The sequence below is a fragment of the Calcarisporiella thermophila genome, assembly GCF_041956535.1.
Source record: "Calcarisporiella thermophila strain CBS 279.70 unplaced genomic scaffold VTP21scaffold_3, whole genome shotgun sequence".
Classification (NCBI taxonomy): Eukaryota; Fungi; Calcarisporiellomycota; class Calcarisporiellomycetes; order Calcarisporiellales; family Calcarisporiellaceae; genus Calcarisporiella; species Calcarisporiella thermophila.
Genome location: NW_027192193.1, coordinates 1,135,747 through 1,159,687, shown reverse-complemented (window position 1 = coordinate 1,159,687; position 23,941 = coordinate 1,135,747). Strand labels below are relative to the sequence as shown.

The window sequence follows — 23,941 nt, the reverse complement described above, 5'->3', positions numbered from 1 at the left end:
ATTCATTATAATGCCCCTGTAAAGAAAGATAATTAAAGGTTGGCACCATGTAAAATCTCTATATCTGGATTTAAGAAATTTTCCGAAATATATTAATATTTCACTTGAAGAGAATTAGCAAAGGATATTCAGTTGTATATGTAATGGTAACGGCGTAAGTGGGATTTTCAAATATTTAATTGTTTTTTTATATGGACGTTGTTTGTAGAGAAATATTTAGGTAAAAGTAAAAATTTTAAGGTGCCCTAAAACTTTCCGGTGTTACTTTATAATTTAATCATTTCTAAGTGCAAAGTATATTCCCAGAATATATAAAATGACACCCAAGACACAATCTTCCCTATTTATTTAAAAAATAAAAAAACTACGCAATGGCTCCAAGCACCACTTGGCTTGTCTCCTCATTTTCGCTGCGTACTGTCAATTCCAACGCGACACCTTCATCAGCAACATGAGTCATTCGACACCGTGCAAGAACTTTGCCCCCTTCTAACAGTTCACCACTCATAATCAAGCTATGTGCAGTAGACGATTTGGGATTCGCGGTGTCTTCCAGAGGCTGCATACCTAGCAGATCTATAAGTGAGCTGCAAGCCGTCTTAATGTTGCTTGCACGCTCCGGGTCAAGGAAAAATGTCTCAACCACTTCAGCCTCTAGCTGATCCCACGCCTTGACAAAGCTTGGCTCGTACGTAGGTTTCATGTAGTCGCCTGTAAGCAACTCGATGTCTTCCACCTGATATTCATCCTCATAGCCCTCATCGTCTTCATCAATTAGATCCCCTGAGGTAGGATCGCACTCCTTAACGACAAACTTGAGAGTATTAATAAACGAGGCTGAGAAATGGAAAGAGAAGTATTAGTATGAACAAATATCCGTCGAATTCTATCTTAACGAATTTACCCAGAGAATACTCGGAGACGTCTTTCCGTCTAAAGGACACATATGCAACCCCAGTTTGATCACACGCAATCGCCTCAGCAGGAATACTTGCCACCTCTTCGACTCCGTACTCATCGCTCTCCGGCTGCATCAACATATATACATTTTGAAGCAAATATTCTTGAAGCGTATTGGTTATGTTAAACTAAAAATTATTAAAAACAAGTCGTCAGCCGAACTATTTTTTAAAAAATAACGTCTAAGAAGTGGGCACTTACTTGGAACACAATATGCTCGTGGAAACAGTGCTTGATGCATGTCACCACATATTCGGTCTCTTTCTCGGTCAACTCTATCGGCTTTGATGAGCTCTTAAATAGAGGGCCATACTCTTCAAACTCTGGAATTTTTTCCAGTTGCGCGACGTACATCTCGTGCTGAGACACATCGGAAAGGTTAAGAGAGAGGCTGTTGGCAGCCATGGAAGTAGAGGAATTGGTTGAGGCCGCTGATGTGTTGTTTACAGGAATTCCTAGAGTCTGCGTCATCACGGCATTCTTGAGCTGCAGTCTATCAGATTCTTCTTGGGATTTGGATATGCGTGGGATATCAGAGAAATCGAAGGGTTTATTGGCAGCCTCGGGATTGTTGCAATAATTCAAGAGTTGCCGTTCAAGAGTTCCGAGCGCAAGAGTAGAATCTAAATGAACAGAAATCAATACCCTATGCTACAAACAGAACACGATTCTCGTAGAGAAGTATCCGTACCTTCACGAACGAAATGCTCAGCTGAAGCATCGCCTGCCATGACTTTTAGGAACAAGGTCGATCGGTCACGAACCTCGTCCTCAGAATCATCAAGGCACCTATAAATTAATGCAAACGTTAGATAAAACCCAATGCTCAGTAATGGAGAAGAGAAGTAGCGAGATAAGAAAGAGGAGAAACGATAAAAAAAAATTACCGTGTTAAAAGCACACGAATATTTTTCTTCACATCCTCATCGTTACAGTTCACACCAAACTTAGCAAGGGCGCTCACCGCTGCTGCCCTAACCACAGAATTTTCCAAGATGACGCGGTTGTAGATGAAGCGAATGAAGTTGGTCGGCTTAGCTGAACAAGGACCTTCCTCGCCCAAGAGGTGCAGTACTCGTACCGATAACTTGGTGAACTCACAGTCCTCAATAAACTCGCACAAGTGTGCCAGTGCTGTCTCTTTGCATTCAGGAATGAATTTGATCAGGTCAAATATCGCCTCGACAACAGCCTTCTTAAATTCGTATCCGCCCTCATCGCGCAGCAGACCGCTCAAGAAAGAGAGCACGGAAGCTTGTTTCTGTGGAAACTTGAGGCAAAGAGAGCGCACCGCTTCCACAACGATGATCTTAAACTCATCGGATATTTCGGACATAAAGCCCGAGATTTGTTTCATAAGGCGATCGACGCTGGCTTCGTTGCCGGTCTTGAAAGGTTAGAGAAGATAGCAAATTAGAATGGATGCAAAAGCATGTGGACTGGCCAAACGCTTTTTCTAAAATACCTTAAGAAGAGTCGTGATGGCAAAAGTAGCAATGCTTCGATTGCTGTCAGTGATAAGATTTTCCATATCTACATTGCATGAAGCTACTGCTGAAGGATGCGTCATCGCGAGTTTGTTTAAGGTTCGGATGGCTGCGAATCGAAGGGTGGGTTTAGGAGAGGCGAGGAAAAGTTGTAAAACTATCAAATGATGCACGATTATACTTCCATTCAAAATCACGAAAAAAAGAACAACTAGGAGTACTAAGCATACCAGAGATAGCTGAATGCAAATCTTTTCCAGTGAGCTCCACTATGTCGCAAATAACCCTTGCTGCCTCAAGGCTCACTGTATCATTTTTATGGTGTAAAAATCCCTCTAGCATTTCACCCAACTGTTTTGCGGTGCTGTCATAATGACTGAGTTAGTCACAGAAAAGGATTCATCTAGGGAATTTTATATGCTACCTTGGATCTTCTTCGATTATTTTGGCGGTGTATCGGATAATTAAGCATATCGCGAATGGGTTCTTCAGAACTCCCGAGGGAGATCCATAGCTGCTTTTACCGCCACCCACTAGAGTCTGAACCAGCTTAATAAGGGCCATTCGATCATGCTGTTTTATCAGATATAACAGGCCTAGCGCGTGATATTGGGTGATATGGCTGGTGGACTTGGCAGGGGGCTGTTGAGCACTGCCCGATGTAAATGAGGTCATAAATGCCGAAGCAGTAGCAGTAAATCCGGGACGACCAGCGTTGACTGCCTCTTGGACTTCGTTTGACCATCGCCGAATGACATCTTTTGCAATAGGAAAGAGATGATAGCTGAAAAGAAGTGCTGACGAGGAAACAGCCGATGTTTTATCCACGATAGCGGCCTTCAAAAAGCGCTCAACCCCTTGGAACATAGTGGCCTACCAAAATGATACAATAAACATAAAAATAGATTTATATCCTCGATCATAAACAACACTAACGTCTGTGATTTTATATAGAGCTCGGATGGCATTGGATCGATAGATAACGTCTGACTTGGCCTGCATATCCTTCATTAAACTATTTCGAACCATGATGACATCGTCGGAAATGGCCGAAAGCTCCTTAATCATAACACAGACCATCTGCCGTAATGGAGCCTAATGGGATTTATGCATCAGAATATAGATAATAATGTTAGCCGAAAAACATCCAAAATTCACCATATGTTACTCACATCCATTGACTGGAACAGCTTTGTTACTCCAAAAAATAGCTCAGTTGACTCAGTCGTGGTAAATGTCTCTCCAAGATACATAAGGTAGAGAACTTTTGTGAGGAGTAAACGACATTTACGCGGATTAATTGGAGACTCGTTGAAAACACGAGCTTCTTGGAGTACTGTCGTCTTATCGAGATGGTAAAAGATCCCAACATCACCTACACCGTTTTCAAACCTATAAACATTGAAATTTTATAATAAAAAGAAAAGTTCATCTTACCACCATCTTCATCTTTCTTTATATAGCTCATGTTAACGAATTAAATTGACTCGGTATACAATTCAAAGGTATTATCCCAGCACAAGCGAAAAAAGGAAAGCGAATTATGAATAAATAAATACCTGTGAAACAAAATGGATTAGTTCGTAATTGATGCAACAGGTCAAACACTTGTCATCACCCTTTAATTAAGCGTAGGATACTACAAAGCGCGTGATGAGATGAATGGACCCGATGAAGGGAGAAGCAGTAGAGGAGTTCGAAACCAAGAAAGTGGCGTAGCCATTTTCCAATCTAGAGCCTACTCATTAAGTAATTGTTCATCTATATTCCGAGAGGAGTGTAACGAAAAAAAGAAAGAGCCCACCATCTTAAAGCACACGAGATAGTCCACTTTGATTTTTATATCGCAAATGTCTTGATTGATTATAACATCAGTTTATTGATTATATTTTAAATATAAAAGATTACATTCCAGTTTGTTATATCTCCATTTAAATTTAAAGTAAAATGGTTCATTCAAATCAGGAGGAAGATAACGGAGAAGCCAGATAAAGGAAATAACAAAGAAAGCATTTCAAAGGATTACGCAATAGTAAATATAGAATATAAGATAAAATAATGAATTATGTCAACAATATATTTTCTATAACGCAGTTTCTATCTTAATATAGAGGCTTATTTTTGATCCAGCGAGAGAACATGCTAAGGGAATTCTTAGGCTGGTCATATGGAACCATGTGGCCGGCACGATAAACCCGCACGAAAGAAAAGCGGTTATCATTCGTGGCGCGTACTTCCCCGGCGGCCCTGCCATTGACATACCATTTTCGGTCTTTTGCCCTTTTAAACTCCTCGTGGCCTTCCCAGTCGAGTCTTAGTGACCATGCCTTATTTCCATACCAGTGGCCTGATAAGTAGTAACAAAAAAAAGGTTATTTTCACGAAATTTCTAACATCTTAAAGACAATTTACAGATAAAATCTGCATCTCCGGCCTATAATATATACAAATAGAGGGAAAATTCGATAGTGAGATGTCGAGCAAGCTTAAAATAAAAAATGAAAAAGACTAGCTACTTACATATATCAAGACGCGGATATTAGATTCGAGGACTTCAGGCAAATATATGTCGAAACGGCGCATATAGTCGCCGGCATTCTGGAAATTCAAGCAAAATGAGTTGAGAACGGGTTTTGAAATGAAATTTCAATATACGCATACTTACAACAAAATAATTATAGATATCATATGTACAGCTTTTGAAAACTCGATCCACACCAATCTGCTCCTGGACCTCTTTCTTGTTGAGGAAAGTAGAAATTCCGTCCAAGATCTTGTAGCATAGACCACCCGAGGTATCGACACAACTCTTGCGAACATCATATGCATTTAGTTGATAGTACCTTTCATTTGAGAATTAATAAACGAGGCCAGCATTCATAAGCTCAACGTCCATATTAAGTAACCCATTAATGAACTTCTTACGTGAAAACAGTTTCTGGAGCGGTATTGGATGCATGTCCGCAATCCTCATCGCTGTTCGTCTCATAACACTTTTTTATGAGGTCGATCATCGCAGGCATTTTTTCCTCGAGAGCAGTACAATTCTTTTCCGGAAGCACACGGCCATATGTGCCATCACAAGCCTGTTTATGATAATACTGATACGTTGAAATCTCTTCTGTTAACCCGTTTCCGATGAGGAGCGACTGAAGTGGAATTTTTTTGAGATGCTGATGATGCTCGAATCTCTCAAGATATTTGCCCTGGTTCATTCGATTGATCATATATCCCGCATACGGTATATAGTGGCCGGCATACGATTCCCCTTTTGGTTAATAAAAAACAATACGATAGGTTAATAAGGTATATCCGTGCTAGGTGTGCGAGTAATAAATCACAGAAAAAAAATTATTAATTCACAATTCGTTGCCAGCAAAAGCTGGCTCAGGATGTTATCACAGACAACTGCAATAACTACTTAGATTAACCTACCGGCAATATGAAACGGAAGATCACCATATTCTGGGAATTCCTTGTAGAAGAGTTGGAGAAAAGCGTACATATCCTCCATAGCCATGAAGGTGTCAGTTATATTTTGCGGGCCATAGGAGAAGCCGGTATTGATGGGCTAAAAAATTAATAGGAGCCATTTATATTCCTTATAGACCTCACTGAAGGTTGTAATCCTCGAAGCCACAAACCTGGTCTAAAAACAACATGTTTGCGTCCTCGTTCCACCCGTACTTGTTATAGATGACGTCTGAGCCATCCTCCTTAGCTTGACAGGGTCTAACGTAGATTAGAAGTCCAGTTAGATAATTTAAAAAGATTTTGTTGGCAAATTCTGATTCTTACCCAAGTTCCATCAGCAAACCTGTCATTGAACTACATCCAGGTCCTCCGTTCAACCATAGGACGAGGGGTTTTTTATTGGGGCTATGTCGTGCCTCAAAAAACCAAAAGAAAAAGTGTTTGTCGTCTGGAGTGTCGATATATCCGGAAATTTGCTTCACATTCTTATCACACAGTTCTGGGTGTTTATAACGCATACTGTGTTTCGGATGCGACTCGTGGTGGGCTATCTTGAGATGGGTGTTGTTATGTGGGAAGTGGCCAACTTCAGAGAACTTCTGCACATGGTGAGCGTGCTTGCCATGACCGAGGACAGGCGAGACGATACCAGCTAAAAGAACAGATGCAAATGAGAGGAAAGGCCAAAGACGCATCATACTTCAGAAGGAATGGGCAACGAATCGAAGAGCAATGATGGGAAAAGGAATGAAAGCCCTCCGCGGACGAAAACACAGAAAAATAAAACAGATTGCAAGAAAGCGGCGAGAACAGAGGAGAATAAGAGAAGGGGAAATAATAACGCGTCGAAGGGGAGAAATGTAAGCTCTGGCCAGCGTTGCCCGAAGAGGAAAACCCCCTCTCAATGCGCAACCGGTAAATTTCTGATCAATTGTAACCTTAATTCTGCCCCTTTTGGATAGCCCCTTTCACCGACCGATCAGTGCCGGAGATTCCGGCAAAATCAAAGAATCTCTTATTTTCCGTGCCAAAGATTCAGCAGTGTCGACTACATGAGCCAATACAAAGCTCCACCTCACTATATACCATATCCACCTGGCTTTGTTTCGAGTTTATGGATATAAGAAGAGCTCTCAATAAGCTATTTGAATAAATACGAATGCATGTTAGCAGATGAGAAAACTCCGAGTGTGAACGTATCAGGCACCTGAATATTTTGTGGCCAGCCATAACTTTTTGTTTATTGAAAAATAGATAGCAATCAGCTATTAAATAAATACTTCTCTCTTGAATATTTCTACAGCCCTATTGCCGTTTTTGTTTTTTTTTTTTTCAATAAATTAAAAATAGACGTCGGTCATTCATTAATCCAATATTCGTAGTGGTAATTCATATTGGCAAAAATATCTACAAAGGGAATTGCAGTTTTATTTGTCACGCAAAACGGCAGGTTAAATAGACTAAACATGACAGGATTTCAATTTGCCCCTACGGTAAATTGTTAGAAATTTCCTGCGCGAACGCCCGAGCCATCCAGCGTCAAGACTGGTATACCTTCATCCCTCGCTATGTCGAAAGAGCTCGCTTCACTTTCAGTGCTCTCTCCCCAGAACGAAAGTTCATCACTCCCATCTTCCTCGGCCTCTAACTTCTCCGAATTCCATAAATTTTTGGGGGGCAGGCGGTAGGGAAACAGAGGCATTGGGGGCGCACATTCGAGCACCGGAGATATCGGCTTGCTATGTGTATGAGATGGTAGAGATGGACGTCGTGGCGGGCGCACATCTGGCGCGATAGGGGACAAGTGAAGGTGGCTTATGGTGAAATGACGCTTGGTGGGATGGGGACGACGATATGAGTGATGAGATTGCTCAACTTTCCCCTCCTCCAGTTTTTCTATTTTCAAAATCAAAAGATAAGGGTTAACCCATGATCCTCGTGGTGTCTTTATGAATCAATCAACACAAATTGACTTTTGCGTACTCTTCCTGAGAATGTCAAGCGAACTAACACTCTTGTTGGCAAGGTTATTTTTGCCAACAGTAGCTCGATGCTGTGGAGAATCCACGTGCCTAACAAAGCTGAGCTCTTCTGTGGGTAGCGATTCCGCAAGGGAACTTAATGAAATGGGCATGGTCGTTTTGCTTTTCCCCCTCTTGCTACTTTCTTGTGATTTTTTGTTATTAATTTTGTTGCTCATTGCTTGGCGATCATCTATTGTTTCTGAAGATGGGACAAGTTGAGGATGCAATTCTCGCTGGATGGAGAGGAAAATCCGGGTCCAGTGGCCATAATCATCCGAGTCAAGCGCACGAAAAGTGAAGGACATCTCAACTGGCGTGAGTGTTCTGATGGTCCATGTGAGGTGGTCATATTTCGGGTGGAGAGTGGTGGAGCGCTCTAAGTGGTGTTCATTGTTATTGGTGATGATGAATGGGTTGGTTAGGTCGAGAGTGTTATAGTGCTCGGAATCCTAAGGGCAAAATAAGTTTGCTTAATGTCGAAATGAATGCAAGCGTAAATTTCCCGGCTCCTTACCATTTTACTTCGTGACCAAGTAGCCATCCACCCGGAAACAACCATCCACCGGTAATAGATGCCCTTGGATACGTGTTGGAAAACCGTCCCATGAGCAAAATGCATCCGCACCGGCCGCTGAACAAGGTCATAAGGCGTATAGAGCTGAACATAATTCCTTCTATGTTGGAGCTGAAGCGTTTCCTTGGATTGAATATGGTATGAGTCGAATCCCCTCGAATCGTCTAACCAATGGCCCTATTACAAAGAACACGGCCTTCAACATTGGCAAGAAGACAGGGGAGAAAAAACAACACTTACTGCGTCCACCCAAAACAGCCCCCACTCCTTTGACCAGCAACCTAAGCTCTCACACATTTCTTTTGCTTCGTGACAAAACTCACATTCCTCCTCCACCTCTCTTGTATTCTCGGGTGCAAAAATATCCTCGTGTCTTGCTCGACCCCGCTCCCCGCGCCGCAAACTTCCCGCGCGCTTATACACTTTACTTCCCAGTCTGACAAGCGTGTGAGCAGGCGGAGGAGTCTGTGCCCTTGCCGAAATAGGGTTGGGCAGTGTGAAGGTTGGGTTGTGTGCGTTCAGTAACAATAACGCGCCCGTTATACCAGCAGTCTGCTGTGCGGTTACTCGAAGAGCACGCAAGCATCTTTCTTTGGCCGCCCCCACCGTAAGGCCCCGAGGAATCCGGACTCTGAGTTTGTAATCTCTCGCCACGTAATGAACAAAGTAGGAGACTTCTTCCACGCGCTTTGGGGGAGATTTTACGCTAGGTAGGTAAGAATAAAATCCGATCTGAGTTCCTTGGCAATGCTCTAGTGCAGAGGGCTGTGGGGCATCGCTGCTTTGATTTTTGTTTTGATGCGGCATTTCAGATGAATGAAAACTTTTCTACGCCAGTAGCACTACAACTAAAATCATAGAGTACGCGCTCTTCCTCCTCCTCAAACCTGTTTTCCATAAACTCATGTGTGTGAAGTATACCCTCATTTCAATATGCCCATACTGTGCAAATTTGCTGCAACCCTTCTTAGAAATCCTCCAATGGTCAGCCATGCCTTGCAATTTAAATCAAAAATACCGTGCAAGGGCGCTGCGAGCTGCGTCGGCCCCCTCCAGGGAACAGACGAGGGTTCTTTCTTTGGTGCATCAGGCAGAGGCTAAGTTGAAATCCAGTAGGCTATGGAAGACTCGACAAATTCTTCGCCTCTCCTCTAACGAACTGGCGTGTTGGATTTCTTACTTTTTTATACATTGCTTAATCCGAGTGTATACTAATTTCCTGAAGAAATTAAATCCATTCTAAATCAATTAGAATTTATCCAAGTGAGAATGAAACTTGGCCCCATCTGGACCAGATCAAAATAGAGCTCCTAACGTTGCGCCACACGAATCGTGGCTGAAATTGAAGAAATGAGAGATAGAAACATAGAGATAAGCTTTAATGAAATGGCCTAAACACGCCGTTATGGATATATGCTTAAAATTGGTAACATATTTCTGAAAAGGAACGGACACTGGGGGTTGAGTAGTGGATTTTTTCTTTGGTATTCAAGAAGAAATAAACATGGGATACATTATCTCATATACGCAAAATGCTATCAATTTAGAGCTGATTTTCGCGCACATCTCTTTGTCTATGACTCATAGTGGGATGCCATCCTCCGAAAATAGCCTCTTCTACATCACCCCATAGTTATTTGTGTCATCGATGGCATGAGCAACTTAAATCCAAAATAAAATCGACTCCTGATTAGTACAAGGCTTGTTGAGAGTGATTTTTGATAACTTGATTTTGTTTCATTCAACTGTCAATCTCTTACGAAATAATAGCTTAAGCGTTTTGATTATGAAAATATATTGATTATAATATTAAAAATGTTGCGTTCAAATCCACTCATATCTTAAATGGATCAAAGAAAAACGAAAAAGAAAGTCCATCTTTCCCCCTCACTCATCCTCCTCAACCTCCATATCTGCGTTTCCTTGAGCGGCCGGGCCATCCCCGGGAAGTCGTCCGGTTCTGAGTAAGTTTTCGAGTCGAGCAACCTCATCCAGTGATTTTGCATTCTTAATTGCCTCCTAAAGAAAGATATAAATATAAATATTGGATCTCGTTTTGAAGTGCTCAGTACATAAACAAATATGAAAATACCCTGATTTTTTCTTGTTCTTCGGGGTTAGCAACTAATTTGGGCACACTGGATTTCATCTCCTCCAATCCAGCTCCGGGCTCAAAGGTCTTCGTTTTTGTATCAATGATAGATTGGGCCAGCGATGTGATCCCCTCTTTCGCTTGAAATAGTTTTCTTGCCTCTTTCCTCTCCTGGTTAAACATGAGATATGAGCTAAAATGGCGGGTGAAATGGGAATCATAATATCCAACTTACTGCGTCCCGCACCCGCTGAAAATCCAATACTCTCAAGTTTGGACATTTCCAGATCACAAAGTGTCGGTAATGCTTCTTGCGAGTCACTGGGTTATCAAGTAAGCTTACATATTGAAGTTTTTTAAATGCTCCAAGTGGTTCCAAATCTCCTAGTTCCTGGATGGTATTATTGGTGAGAATGAGCGCTTCGAGATTGGGGAGGAATTGTGCAACTGATGAATCTAAACGAGAAATGCGGTTGTTTGAGAGAAGAAGACAGCGCAATCGCCGAAGGAGCGGGAAATTAGTTAGATGACGAATATCATTATCGGTGAAATCAATGGTGTCGTTGAGATCCTGATGATTAAATATTATACATCAAGCCTTTGTTTCGGCAGTTGTTTCTTGAACAGAAGGCCTTACCTTTGTAACACCCAAATTCTCGATCGTGGGGATTTTATTGCCTATAATCAAGAAAAGTAATGTAGCAAGGATAACGAATTAAGGTGTTTCAAAAAAATGATAAATCATCTGAAAGTCTGGCAGTGTCTCAAGAGATCACTTGCCAGATTCCAATATTGAAAGTAAAAGCTGCATCACAGATCAATAGCCTAACCATCGCAAGGCTACTCATCTAATGTTCAGCTTTCAGAAAAAAAACCACTATCCAAATTACCATTCATTAAAGGATACCTCGTAAGTCCAACTCTCTATCTTTTACTGCATTGATGTAATTGGGCGATCTCTGGATAAGATCCGCGGTTAATCTCATTTTGCTCCCACTTTTCGTGTATAGATCCGCGATCTTTGCCGAAAATATTATTTTGGAGAACTCGTAAATAATATTGGGATATGTGGCGTCACTTGGGATATATGTGGAGATATTTTAGTATTGGAGCGAATGAGTGACAATCTTTTCGAATTCTCAGTTAAACAAAAATAATTCTTTATTACAGATAGTATCCCCTAGCTGTATAAATAAAATATACCTATCCGCTAAAAACTGCAATGCAAGAGCTGATACCAGACATTGGTAATACAAGAGTACTTAAAAAAAGCCCTATATCCACTTCGCTGGTGGGATAGATTGCAAACTTATTGCACCACTATTCGAACCTACCGTAAACAATATGCAAAGTAAAACTACCATTTGATAAAAATAAGTCGTAGTTTCTGCTTTACTTGGATCAGAGCATCCTGATATAGCACTACCTCAGCGAGGCGCTTTTTTTTCTGTAGAAATAGTTCGAAGAATCGATTATAGTGAATATTGCAACGATAAAAAATATTGATGACAAGAATTATACTCCAATTATCCTACTTTGAATACCAAAATATCTTAATAGCTGTTTTTTGTATACTGTACGTATATGTTCATTTTTTTTCCTCGTTTGATGACACTCTGTAGCTTCGAAGTTATTCGAGTAAAATCGAAAAGTCCGGAAAAACGTTCAAAAATTACGCAGTTATTGAAGTTGCCTGTTTTAGTATATTCTGCCTCAAATGATCCTGGTCTTCTGCTCACCATACATACGTGTACTAATTAATGTGCAGATTTCATTAGTTGTAATAGAGCTGAGGTCAAATATTAGCGACTTAGAGGAAATTGTGGTATAGAAATAATTTCAGCTACTGTGATGGGACCAAATTCATCCTCCTACCCCAACAAAAAAAAAAATAAAATGCTTATACCATTATTACCCAGGTTGGTCAAATGCCTCCATAATGCTCATTTCACTTGTTCTTTTCACCCATTCTCTTCCTCAATAGACAAGCAGCGACGACTTGATGAAATCCCGCATCAGCACAGATACAGATACAATCAAGTTTCCCTCAATATCTAAAGCCTAATTTCTTATTGTCGGTTCTGCCAAACTATACAGCCTATTGCGATCTCATGTGGGGCACTAGTGATAAAGTTAGCCCTAGGTTCCTCTAAGATTCAGTGAGGAGGAGTAGAGGCAGCGTTATTAGATACAACACTTGCGGGGCAAATAATGTCAAATTTCAATCAAACACCAATGAAATCTAATGGAGATAGACAAACTCGCCAGCAGATAGCTATAGATATATATATATTTTTTTCTCACGTTCTCACTAGGAATCTTGAACTCGTCAAGTGAGGATGAGTAGCTTGAAACAAGGGACAGACGGCCTCGCACCTATATGGATGTCTTGGGAGAGGGTTTGTGTGCACCTGTTCCCGAAATCTTACTTTGATTCCTTTTGTATTTCATGTTCCGATCTTAACTCAGGAACCAACACCAGTGAGGCCTATGACGTCTTCTGTTGGGCAAGAGGGCTAAGGGTTTGTTTATTTAAAGGAAAGGTTTCGGCCTTGCTTTCCTCTGATTTCTAATCTTTAGTTTGTATTCAATAACAAGATACCCACGCTTCCTCCTTCCTCTTCTTCCCTATTGTTGTTTGCAACGTCGTTTCCATATTTGGTATGTCTGAACTGAATTCTCTTAGAACGGAACTTGAACCTGCATGTAAATAAAGATGGATTTGCTTTTTACCTTTGGTCTGAGCAGGCATTAACATAAACAATATCCTCATTTAGCCCTAGAAAAGCATGCAAGCCAGGATTTCATCGAGAATCTCGATCAGAAGAAGCGCTCGTCCATCATAAGTGACGATGGTGATGCTGAGCATGGTCGAAAATTGCCGAGGACCGGTGAAGAAACTGTCCGGGATGCCTCCACTTGGACTGCTTATGTCAACATAGTTTGTGCGGTAGCGGGAAGTGGCGCTCTTGGTGTACCGCATGCAGTCGAGCAAAGTGGATGGGCCGGATTTGCATTGTTAATACTTGCGCATGCTATGGCAGCTTACTCTGGTGTAGCATTAATCAGGTGCCTCTATTACAAGGGCGCCGAGTTCAGATTAGGGAGCTATATGGAGGTTGGAGAGCATGCGTTTGGCAAAATTGGCAAATATCTCGTCACATTTTTCTACTTCATCATTTTGATTGGAACACCCACACTATATCTGATTTTGGCGGGTGGTAATTTCGCTCAGCTACTTTCCCATGTCGGAGTCGGCTTAAGTGAAAAGGCGTGGACTTTCATTCTGGCCGCCGTCATGGCTGTGCCTTTTATTCTCACAAAGACCATGAAGGAGGTGGCTGTATTAAGGTAAGTAGTTTGGCTTTTCTGTCAATCTTTCATTAGTAATTTATTATTTTTTGGGTGGTGGTAGTATTTTTGGAGTATTGACCACTACTGTCACCATCGTTATCGTCGTTGTGGTTGCCATTCAGACCCAAATCACGGATCCTCCGGCCAATATTTCGCACGAGCGTATTGTTCCTTCGAATCTTCCCATTGCCCTGGCAACCTTTGCCTTCGGTTATGGTGGCAACGTTGTCTATCCCCATATCGAAGGAACCATGAGGAAACCCTCCCATTGGGCAGCTACCTTCAATATTAGTTTGGTGACCGTTACCATTCTTTATCTCTTGGTCGGCATTCCTTCCTACTACGTGTATGGCCAGACGACTCGTTCGCCTGTTTACAATAACCTCCCTGAACAAGCTCCTCGCACGGTTGCCGTTATATTCATCACGATGCATGTTTTGCTAGCCACCCCATTGTATCTTACCTCCTTCGCCCTTGAGATTGAGCGTATCTTCAAAATCGACCGCGTTCACCGTACCGCGAAATTGGAATTCCTTCTACGCGCAGCCGTTCGCACCGTGACCATTGTGGTTTGTGCGGTCATTGCGGCTGTTGTCCCGTATTTCGATAATGTTATGTCATTGCTGGGCGCTGCCGGGCAGGGTGCAGTGGTCTTTATCTTCCCGATTCTATTCTACGTGAAGCTCTATGGTTGGAGGAACATCCGGTGGTATGAGTTGGTGTGGTGTGCGTTGGCATTGCTCATCGGACTGGCTGGCGCCGTGATTGGGAGTGTGGATGCAGTGAAAGGGTTGATTGTGGCCGTCAATGGAGGAACGCCAACGACTAGTGGCGCGCATTAAAAATTTTTTGGCATCATGTATATCAGCTATGCATTGTATTCTTGTAATCTAGACACCTTGACCACTCTGTACGTTTACCATGCTTATTTCAAAAATAAACCTGTCTTATTATGCACTAAGAAAAATAGTTCCATAACAATATTCGATTTTGAGTTGACTGAATAGAACAAACCTCGATACATGTATACTTACCATATTTATGTGTGTGTAAGGTATAGATTGCCTATTGTTGGTGAATGCGTTACAACCGTTCACGGCAGAACACTCTTGTCAAAATTTTACACGAAATATTCAGAATAAAACTTGCAATGTATTAGAGAGCATTTTCTATAAGTTATATTAACTGCTCAACAAAGGATTGGGCTGTTCGACTAAGTATCAACTCTATTTGAAAGACGTCCAATATCACATATCATGCTAGGAATATATTCCAAACAAAGTATAGTGAATTTATTTAAGATTTATTATATTGCAAAGAATATGTAAAGACTTTTTTTGAATATTCTTCAGAAGTGTGTCCTTGATCTTTCCAATCCAGGTTTAGATATATTAGGTTAGATGTGATAGGTTAGGTTAGACTGTGTCAGATAACTATTCTAGATCTCAAACCTATCATATTTGAACACGAAGAAGTAATTTGAAATTCTGTGTATATAAGATCCCACAGGAATTTCAATAGAAATATAGCATTGGTCAACATGTTAAAAACGCACCGGCTAAGACGTTTATTAAGATCATCTCTTCTTTATTATACCGCAATCTTTCTTTTTCTACTCTTGGTGGCGGCATCGGATGCTTCAACACAGGCTAGCGACGATGTGATCTGCCCTGAATCAGGAGGACCATGTTACCCACGTATCTTTAAACCTGAAGAGGACTTCAAAGAGGTGTTGGAAGGACAGGAAATTCCAGCAGGTGAATATTATAGTTTTCTTTTAGTACCACTAGTTTTTAACTTTATGAATATCAATAGGACTTCATGTAAAGCTTGATTTCGGCACCGGCAAGAAATATGCAAAATTGGACAACGAACCTTTTTCTGAGGGGACATCGAGTATCGTTTTGGTCAAACCAGAAGAAAACAAAGACGAAAATAGCCGTCCGGCCATCCTCCACAAGCCATCAGAGCTCGACGAGATTGTGAAGAATGACGAGAATCCGATTCTCTCTCCCGCTTTGAATCCAAATAAACCCAACCCGCATATTCCTCAGAGCGATCGCGAAGCATTTGATCAATATATCAAAACACTGCGAACACTCTATACTCCGACTCCCGCTTCCCACGACGAACTAATTGTTGCGCTGGATGGACTGGAGGAGCTTAGCCATGAACTGGATTTCGGGGTGCGGCTCACGGAAGATTCAGCCATGAAGGTGCTCATGGAGTTGTTGAAAAGTCCAAAATCGGAACTTCGCAGCAAAGCTGCTCTTGTCATGGGGGTTGCGTGCCAGAACAACCCGGTTGCGCAGCAAACTGCCCTAGATCTGCATCTTCTCCATAAGTTGCTCGACTGTTTAAGCAAGGAGGAAGATGAACATGTACAGCGATATCTCGTCTACGCTCTTTCTAATTTGGTGCGTGGAAATCGAAAGGCGCTGGACATTTTCTTCCATGAACAAGGAATGCAGCGACTAGCTCAAGTGTACTCTCACGCGAAGAGCGACGAGTTGCGTGCTAAATGTGTAGTCATGGTAGCCGACGTGTGCAACCCTGATATGGTGACTCAGCCGCCGGAGAAGAAGAACACCACGGAGGGCCTGATCTTCCAGAAGGCAGATCCCTGGGGCGAGATAGTGCCTGGGGGAGAGGATGAGTGGCCTTCTGAGTGGTGCCAAAAATTGGAGGGGACTCTTTTCAAGGCGGGGGGAACCGATCAAGGCATTGGGCTAGATTTGCGCGAAAAAGTGCTGCGGGCTTACCTGAGTGTTCGCACAAAACACCCTCAGCAATGCTCATCTGGCTCGGATTTAAAGTCTTGGCTTCAGAGCGAGCTCAAGTCGAGTGCAAGAATGGAGATTGAGGAGTACTCCCAGCTTGTAGAGAAGGTGTTTGATAAATTTGGACATTAATTTTGTACTTATTTTGTTTTCGCTTCCATTGCTCTTTTAGAGACTGTATATAGCACCAAAAGCCATATAACAATAATAAAAAAAGAGTTCTATTTAACAGGGGAAAAGAGGAAGTGGAAAATGGTATTGTACAGAGGAATATCTATACGAGGGGCTCAATCGGATGATTTGTGGTCCACTGGATCCAATTTCTCGAGTTTTTCCTGCAGGGCCTTCTGCACCGCCAGATCTAGTCGATTCTGCTCCTGTTGTAGCTTGCGAGCCCTCCGTTCTTCATCGCGGAGAATGCCTTTGTGCATGTTCTACGAGCAAACCGGAATGATTGAGTAAAGAACATAAAAACACAATATATACCATGATTTGCTTCTTGTAGACTCACCTCACGCTCCACCTCCTGCTGGTGATGCACACTCCAGACGATGCCTCCCGTGATAAGTGTCGCCCCCACGAAGGTTAGCTTGGCCCTTGTTGACATAATGGCTTCCGTGACCTTGTTCTCGCTTGGTGACTTGCAAATGCGTATTCCAGAGGCTTCGTCGATGACGAAAGCGGTGGCTTGCATTTGTTGACACTTTGAGGCGGGTCTTAGTAAGCGCTTTGTAACGAAAAAAGTATACACAAACAAAAATAAAGGCAAGCCACGGGTGCGAGGCCCTGCCCAGCAAGCAGGGTTGTATTTTTGGGGAATTCGACCTGCACCCTTAGTGCAGTCGAGGCAAAAGGGCCTCGCAGGGGCCTAAAACGAGCCGTGACATCCATACATACAAAAGGAGACAGAGGCTACGATCTTTTACTAAATACTGCATTAATAATCTCCTTTTGGTTGCTGCTTAAAAATCACATCACAAGGCTTTGTATCTAGCTCCTTCCTTTTGATCTCATTGCGCAGAGCTAGTACCACTCCGCGCTGCGCTATGAACGCACGACAATGAGTCAAGGGGTATTTCGAGTGGAAAGGAGAGGAGTTGTTGTGTGTGGAAAAAAAATTAAAGAGGTCGGAGAATTATTTCGAGGGCCTTTTGATACTCAGGAGCGGTTGCGGGTCACTGGGTGCGCTCAACCTCGTGCGACTCTTGGTGTCTCTAGGTGATGGGGGGCGATAAGCGCCAGCCTCCGTCCTGCGCCTTGCCGGCGCACCGTCGCGACTCGGGATGGCGCAAGGATCCCTGCCTGCGCCGGCATGATGAGGCATCTAGCGTTCAAGGTGTGCTTGTGCCCGTCAACTCTAATCTTGAAAAGCAGGCCTTGGTTTCCTCCCCCTCGCATTTGGCATTCCGATCCGAACTCAGGTTCATAAAGATTCGTTGCACGGTCGACAAGGGGAGGGATGCTTAGTTTGAAGAGGAGTGCAATGGAACCCAAAAAGGCTTCCTTTTGATTCCACTCATTGTTATTTAAAGGAAGGCGACGTTCCCGGTTTCCCTTCCCCTGCTTTTTGTTTCCCTATTAAAAACCTTCCTCTTATACCCATCCCCCCTTGTTTACTGACTCCCCCCTCCCAACAAAAATTAAGTCGGTTCCAAAAAAAAGAATCTAATTCCAACATGACAACCATAAACTCATTAACAACACCTACTAGTGAAAAAGCTAATACAGGTAAGAGCATCCTAGAGGCCCCCGAAGCCTGGCCCCTTTGCTGATATTGATTCTCCTATGGGGGCGCCCCGGTATTAGATCATTATGCGAGTCAGGTTCATATCGAGTCCCTGAAGGCAGTCAGCGACGATGGCTCCGCCGAGCAGGGCGAAAAGATCGAGCACCATGGACACCATGTGGAGCGGAACGCCTCCTCTTGGACCGCATACGTCAACATCGTATGCGCAGTGGCGGGTAGCGGTTCTCTGGGTGTTCCACACGCCGTGAAGCAGAGCGGCTTGGCTGGCTTCGGACTTCTGATCTTGGCACATCTTATGGCAGCCTACTCCGGCGTTGCACTGATCAAGTGTCTCTACTATAAAGGGGCAGAGCATCGGTTGAGCAGCTATATGGATGCCGGTGAGCATGCGTTCGGCAAAGTGGGCAAATACCTCGTCACCTTCTTCTACTTTATCATCCTGCTTGGGACCCCTATTCTTTACCTGATCCTTGCCGGCGACAACTTCCAGCAGCTCTTGTTTCCTTTGGGCGTCAATTTGGGCATGAAGGCGTGGACTTTCATTCTCGCCGCCATTATGGCTGCTCCCTTCGTCCTTACAAAGACCATGAAGGAAGTCGCTATTCTCAGGTATGTCAGCCTTTATTGATTCTGCTCCGGTTGCGTCGTCGAGGACTGACCTCTCATTTCCCCCCATTTAGTATCTTCGGTGCTCTGACCACCACTGTCACCATCATCATTGTCGTCGTGGTCGCGCTTCACATCCAAGTTACAAATCCTCCGGCCAATATCTATCACGAGCGCATCATCCCTGAGAACCTTCCCATCGCCCTGGCAACCTTTGCTTTCGGTTATGGCGGCAACGTTGTCTATCCTCATGTCGAAGGGACCATGAAAAAACCCTCGCACTGGAACGCAACCTTCAACTTCGGCCTTGCTAGTGTCACGTTGCTCTATCTCTTGGTGGGCATCCCGGCCTACTATGTTTTTGGCCAAAACACCGTCTCGCCCATCTATAACAACCTCCCGCACGAGGCCCCCCGCACCGTGGCCATCATCTTCATCACGGTGCACGTCTTGCTCGCAACCCCGCTATATCTAACCTCCTTTGCGCTTGAAATCGAGAAGATGTTCAAAATTGACCTAGTCCACCGCTCCGCCAAGATGGAGTTCCTTCTGCGGGCGGCCGTTCGGATCACCACCATTGGCGTTTGCGCAGTGATTGCTGTTGTCGTTCCGTACTTCGACAACGTTATGTCTTTGCTGGGCTCTGCGGGGCAGGGCGCTGTGGTCTTCATCTTCCCGATTCTCTTCTACGTGAAGCTCTATGGCTGGAGAAGCTTCCGGTGGTATGAGTTGCTCTGGTGTGTGCTGGCGGTGGTAGTGGGTGTCGCCGGCGCAATCATTGGCAGTATTGACGCAGTGAAGGGCTTAATCTCGGCCGTTCAGGGTGGCGCTGGAGGAGGAGGTTTGCATTAAACACATTCACGGCATATTTGCAGGAAAGGGGAGGGATGATCGTGGCACCTGGAAAAAAACACTACTCTTTCATCTAACCCATCATGTCTTGTATCCTTTGTAATATTAGTCTTGATCTTCGTTTTCGCTGTAACTTTTTTATTATTTCAAAACCTTGGAATATATCCATTGTGCTTTATCCCTCTAATGCTTTGGGGCCCTTTACCCTTGATTTCCTCAAATATATATATATATTAAAGTTTGAACGTTTGCTCTTAGACTCTTTCATCATGGCGACGAATCTTGACATGGTTGGTCACATCTAGAGCTAAAGGGTAACAATTCACTCCAATAACAGTGTAAAACGTACTTTATTTATTCACACAAACACCCATACCTCCCCCAATAAAAAAAAATGTAAAAGAAAATAGCTATTCGAAAATAGAAATTGTAAGCGGGTTTAGATAGTGGAGTTGGGAAGAGACGATGCCATTTCTAATGCATTTCCTCCATATAGTCTGGGTTCTTCCTCAAGATCACAAAGCCCTCCAATGCATGCGTTAACGCCACATACTCCTCGGTGGCAAGTTCCGCACGTTCGGAATGGGCCAATAGCACCGGAGTGGAGTGTGTCTGGAAACCAGTGATGGTCTTGGGCCTTCCGGCTTGTCCCACCACGTCGACCGCCTGACCAACACGCACACTCACTGGAAGCGAGTTCAGGTTTTCGTCAAGAGTGATGAGGAATCGAGGATACATGGCGTTGGCGAGGAGGTAGAGGAGGTAGTGAGAACGACCGAGGATAACTAAGGAGGCAATCGCAGAAACATTAGGAGGGAAAGCATTAAGCGTGCCAGATAAGGGCCAGCACTTACAGGTCTTTGTATCTGTGAAGGCAAGGATAGTCGCCCAGAGTCCAGCAAGTGCCGTCGAAGACATGATCTGCCGATCCGAGTGGTAAGGATTGATCGACATGGTGCCCTTGCCCATATGCAGCAGGCCTTGTGCAATGCGCACCATGAACAAGCAGCTAGGCTCTTTGTGGTAATAGGAGGCAAGTTGACGGAGCATTTGTGCAAGGCGAGCGTTGTTGGTTCCAGCACCAACAATACCCATCGCGAAGATAGCGTTGATGGCTACGTCCGAGTCTGAGTCGTGCGAGTATTTGCTTAGAGTGTCAAGTACAGTTAGGAGAGGATTGGAGGCACAAAGGAGGCCGAGAGCGAGCGGGACGGACCGGCGGATGACGGGCTCACCATAATGCATCTAGGATGGGTTGAAGAAAATAAAGCATATCAGTGCCGGCATAAATTTATCGCCAAACATGGTTGGCTATAAGCAGAAAATGAAACTCTACCAAGTGGTTGAACATCCGCAGGCACATCTCTGCTCCAATGTCCTCTCCCATCGAGATAAGGGCGACACCTAGTACGGCGAATGCTTGGTGTAAGTCATCTTCCTTCTCTTTGTCCAAATGATCATTGCAAAGATGCAGCATCTTCTGGACTTTCAACACGTTGCCGGTTCCAGCATAGGACGCAATCTCCACAAGGACGGCCGCCTGTTTCCCAAGAGGGTGTTCAATCGCACGCAATGTTTCCAAGGCTGCGTCCGATGCTTCTTGCTTGCCTAGGTAAAGAAGGGCAAGCCCGAGTGCCATGAATCGTGACCAGCCCTCTTTGAGCTGTGCCTCATCTCGCTCCATCATGGTCTGCAACATGGTGCTTGTCAGATCACCGTCTGCTGTCCCGACCATGATCATGCCGACTGCAAGCGCCGCAAGTGACGCAACCTCCATGCTGATCGCAGTATCATTCACGAGTGGAAGCAAAGGCTCGACGATCTCAAGGCGTCCGGTTCCAGCATAAGCGATTCCGAGGCCTAAAATAGCACAATTGCGCATCACGCTGCTCTTGCTCTCCACGAGATGCTCTGAAAGAAGTGCCATGGCGGGATCCGATTCGTTGTGCACACCCGCGTTAACAATACCAATTGCCAATAGCGCACCGGCCTAATTATCCAGCGAGGAGCAAGGGCGGGAGAAATATAGATTAAACAACCCCACGTTTGTAAGCAAATTAGATGGGGATGGCATACCTTGATGTATTCTTCGCTCGAATACAAGTATTTGTCGATCTCCGATAAACCTACATCCACGTTCCACTGCATGATCATACCAATCGACGCCGCCGCACTAATCATACCGTGCTCCTTATTCTTGTAGATCCAAGCATTGTTTCCTTCGGCTCCAACCATCAACTTGTCGTTGCCGAATCCGGCGTTCACAAAGGCGTTTACAAAAGTGGATGCAAGATTTTGTCTTGCAGAGTCGACGTGGGTGCTTCCAAATCCAGAGCCTTGAGTAGCAATCAAAAGGTCAGTAAAAGTGCATAGCAGATATTGGCATGGCTCTGTCTATGTAGGGATAGCTTACGGATGTTTTCTAAATGGCTCTTATAAATATCCTCGGGGGTCTTCGATTCCATAATATCGAGCTCCCGTGCCAACGCGATGAAATGTTCCGACAAGTCAGTATTGTGTAAACATCTTAGCAACTCTTCATCCTCAGTTTGGACCAATATCCTCTGTCTGGCCAGAATATATGCTAGTTGTTTCTGTACCAACGGGTCTTCTGCCGCGGCATCAAAATCTTCCTGAATGAGCTCCTGATTTCCCAGACGCAGCGCTAGATGCAATGCCTCGGGCAGACGGTTGTGTTGGCGATAAATAGTGTGGGCTGTCTCAAGGAACGCAATGTCATCGGGAGGAACGAGAAGATTCACGCAGCTTACCATGTAAAGGCATACGCGTGCGTAAGTGTTCTTGTCGACAAAGGAGGGTAATTTATCAATGGCCTCGAGCTCGAGGAGCAGGTCCACGGCATCGGCTTCAGCATTATGCTTGAGGAAGAAAGGCACGATTTCTAGAGCAAGCTTCATAATATCATCGACAGGCTGCTCGTCATATACTCTCTGATTGTACTCTGAACCAATTTCTCCGGCAAGATGACTATAGAGCGAAATTGATGAGCATGGAGCTTGAATAAAGTGGTTCAAAAGGTATAATTTACCGCACGTATTCGTGGCCCCACAACCCGGGATCGCCTGAAGATCCAATTAGTCTGAACTTTAATGAGTCGCGCTTGCCCTCTTCCGAGTATGTCATGGCAAGCACAGAGAGGATATCTGCCAGGAAACGCTGAAAAAAAAAGAGCACGTGAGGCGATGTCCATGCAAATGACATTCGATAATTAAAATTATGTATTTACTTTGTTGTCAGATTCCATCCAGTTCTCATACACTTCTAATAATTCAGGATAATGTGGTCTCAGGAATTTAAGAGGTTTAGGGACCGACGTCATGGAACTTGTGGAGGTGCGGATAATAGAACGTAGACTCTCTAATGCTGGGCGGTGGAGATCAGCATTTCCCTCCTATAGATTGGGTTGGATTGAGGGTAAGTACTGATAAGATCAGGGAGAAAAATTATATATATAATGTAAATCAAACCTTTAGTCGCTCAACCAAGAGTTCAAGTTCATTTTTCAATTGCAGATCTTCTTCCGACTAATCAAAAGCATCCGTCGTTAGCAGATCAGCCGGGTCCTCACTCAATTCAAACGCGCGTTAATTGACTTACAATCTCCTCTTCCTTCTTCTCGTCCTCCTTCTTCTTTCCATCGGCTATATTCTTCGTCTTATCATTTTCTCCCTGTTGGTTCTGTTGTTTTTGCTGTTCCTGCTGCTCTTTTCTCATAGATTTTTCGTTTGCCATTGGAATCTATGTTAGCTGGTTTACACAAAATGGTTTGTAAGAGCAACTTCGTTTGCGCGTCTCTATTTCACCTCGAGAGTTGCGTAAGATAGGGTGGCTTGTATTTCATTCAGTTAATGAGGATAAACTAACGATAATTTGTAAAGAAACTTTCCTTTTCTTCCTTCGTGACCCTGCGAGGTCCTCTTCTATTTTGGCCAAATCCACTCACAGGCTGACCTATTTTTATGCCCCATTC

The 23,941-nt window shown here is 43.8% G+C and overlaps 10 protein-coding genes across 10 annotated transcripts; 4 read left to right on the top strand and 6 right to left on the bottom strand.

Moving 5' to 3' along the window:
* Nucleotides 1-364: 364 nt before the first annotated feature.
* Nucleotides 365-3,915, bottom strand: VTP21DRAFT_7369 (uncharacterized protein; the record flags this gene model as incomplete). Its single annotated transcript, XM_069398102.1, has 11 exons — nt 365-837; nt 905-1,088; nt 1,162-1,583; nt 1,652-1,749; nt 1,848-2,347; nt 2,426-2,604; nt 2,678-2,811; nt 2,872-3,320; nt 3,384-3,542; nt 3,620-3,822; nt 3,885-3,915. 11 exons carry the CDS (start codon nt 3,913-3,915, stop codon nt 365-367), a joined length of 2,832 nt encoding a protein of 943 aa, XP_069255596.1.
* Nucleotides 3,916-4,549: 634 nt separating this feature from the next.
* On the bottom strand, nt 4,550-6,619 carry VTP21DRAFT_7368 (uncharacterized protein; the record flags this gene model as incomplete). The annotated part of the gene is made up of 8 exons (XM_069398101.1): nt 4,550-4,794; nt 4,860-4,881; nt 4,968-5,045; nt 5,113-5,290; nt 5,373-5,715; nt 5,883-6,018; nt 6,092-6,179; nt 6,246-6,619. The coding sequence occupies 8 exons, from the start codon at nt 6,617-6,619 to the stop codon at nt 4,550-4,552; spliced, it is 1,464 nt and encodes a 487-aa protein (XP_069255595.1).
* Nucleotides 6,620-7,422: 803 nt separating this feature from the next.
* On the bottom strand, nt 7,423-9,326 carry VTP21DRAFT_7367 (uncharacterized protein; the record flags this gene model as incomplete). Its single annotated transcript, XM_069398100.1, has 4 exons — nt 7,423-7,817; nt 7,905-8,394; nt 8,460-8,696; nt 8,760-9,326. The coding sequence occupies 4 exons, from the start codon at nt 9,324-9,326 to the stop codon at nt 7,423-7,425; spliced, it is 1,689 nt and encodes a 562-aa protein (XP_069255594.1).
* Nucleotides 9,327-10,406: 1,080 nt separating this feature from the next.
* Nucleotides 10,407-11,597, bottom strand: VTP21DRAFT_7366 (uncharacterized protein; the record flags this gene model as incomplete). The annotated part of the gene is made up of 5 exons (XM_069398099.1): nt 10,407-10,538; nt 10,612-10,782; nt 10,847-11,182; nt 11,249-11,289; nt 11,519-11,597. 5 exons carry the CDS (start codon nt 11,595-11,597, stop codon nt 10,407-10,409), a joined length of 759 nt encoding a protein of 252 aa, XP_069255593.1.
* Nucleotides 11,598-13,274: 1,677 nt separating this feature from the next.
* Nucleotides 13,275-14,807, top strand: VTP21DRAFT_7365 (uncharacterized protein; the record flags this gene model as incomplete). Its single annotated transcript, XM_069398098.1, has 3 exons — nt 13,275-13,317; nt 13,389-13,962; nt 14,027-14,807. The coding sequence occupies 3 exons, from the start codon at nt 13,275-13,277 to the stop codon at nt 14,805-14,807; spliced, it is 1,398 nt and encodes a 465-aa protein (XP_069255592.1).
* Nucleotides 14,808-15,505: 698 nt separating this feature from the next.
* VTP21DRAFT_7364 (uncharacterized protein) lies at nt 15,506-16,877 on the top strand (the record flags this gene model as incomplete). The annotated part of the gene is made up of 2 exons (XM_069398097.1): nt 15,506-15,722; nt 15,781-16,877. 2 exons carry the CDS (start codon nt 15,506-15,508, stop codon nt 16,875-16,877), a joined length of 1,314 nt encoding a protein of 437 aa, XP_069255591.1.
* Nucleotides 16,878-17,032: 155 nt separating this feature from the next.
* VTP21DRAFT_7363 (uncharacterized protein) lies at nt 17,033-17,439 on the bottom strand (the record flags this gene model as incomplete). Its single annotated transcript, XM_069398096.1, has 2 exons — nt 17,033-17,179; nt 17,257-17,439. The coding sequence occupies 2 exons, from the start codon at nt 17,437-17,439 to the stop codon at nt 17,033-17,035; spliced, it is 330 nt and encodes a 109-aa protein (XP_069255590.1).
* A 366-nt stretch (nt 17,440-17,805) lies between these two features.
* Nucleotides 17,806-18,212, top strand: VTP21DRAFT_7362 (uncharacterized protein; the record flags this gene model as incomplete). Its single annotated transcript, XM_069398095.1, has 2 exons — nt 17,806-17,871; nt 17,964-18,212. 2 exons carry the CDS (start codon nt 17,806-17,808, stop codon nt 18,210-18,212), a joined length of 315 nt encoding a protein of 104 aa, XP_069255589.1.
* A 209-nt stretch (nt 18,213-18,421) lies between these two features.
* On the top strand, nt 18,422-19,950 carry VTP21DRAFT_7361 (uncharacterized protein; the record flags this gene model as incomplete). Its single annotated transcript, XM_069398094.1, has 3 exons — nt 18,422-18,473; nt 18,552-19,101; nt 19,173-19,950. 3 exons carry the CDS (start codon nt 18,422-18,424, stop codon nt 19,948-19,950), a joined length of 1,380 nt encoding a protein of 459 aa, XP_069255588.1.
* A 474-nt stretch (nt 19,951-20,424) lies between these two features.
* VTP21DRAFT_7360 (uncharacterized protein) lies at nt 20,425-23,703 on the bottom strand (the record flags this gene model as incomplete). The annotated part of the gene is made up of 9 exons (XM_069398093.1): nt 20,425-20,735; nt 20,805-21,195; nt 21,287-21,940; nt 22,027-22,286; nt 22,364-22,938; nt 23,000-23,127; nt 23,198-23,362; nt 23,439-23,495; nt 23,569-23,703. 9 exons carry the CDS (start codon nt 23,701-23,703, stop codon nt 20,425-20,427), a joined length of 2,676 nt encoding a protein of 891 aa, XP_069255587.1.
* Between the last annotated feature and the right edge of the window lie 238 nt (nt 23,704-23,941).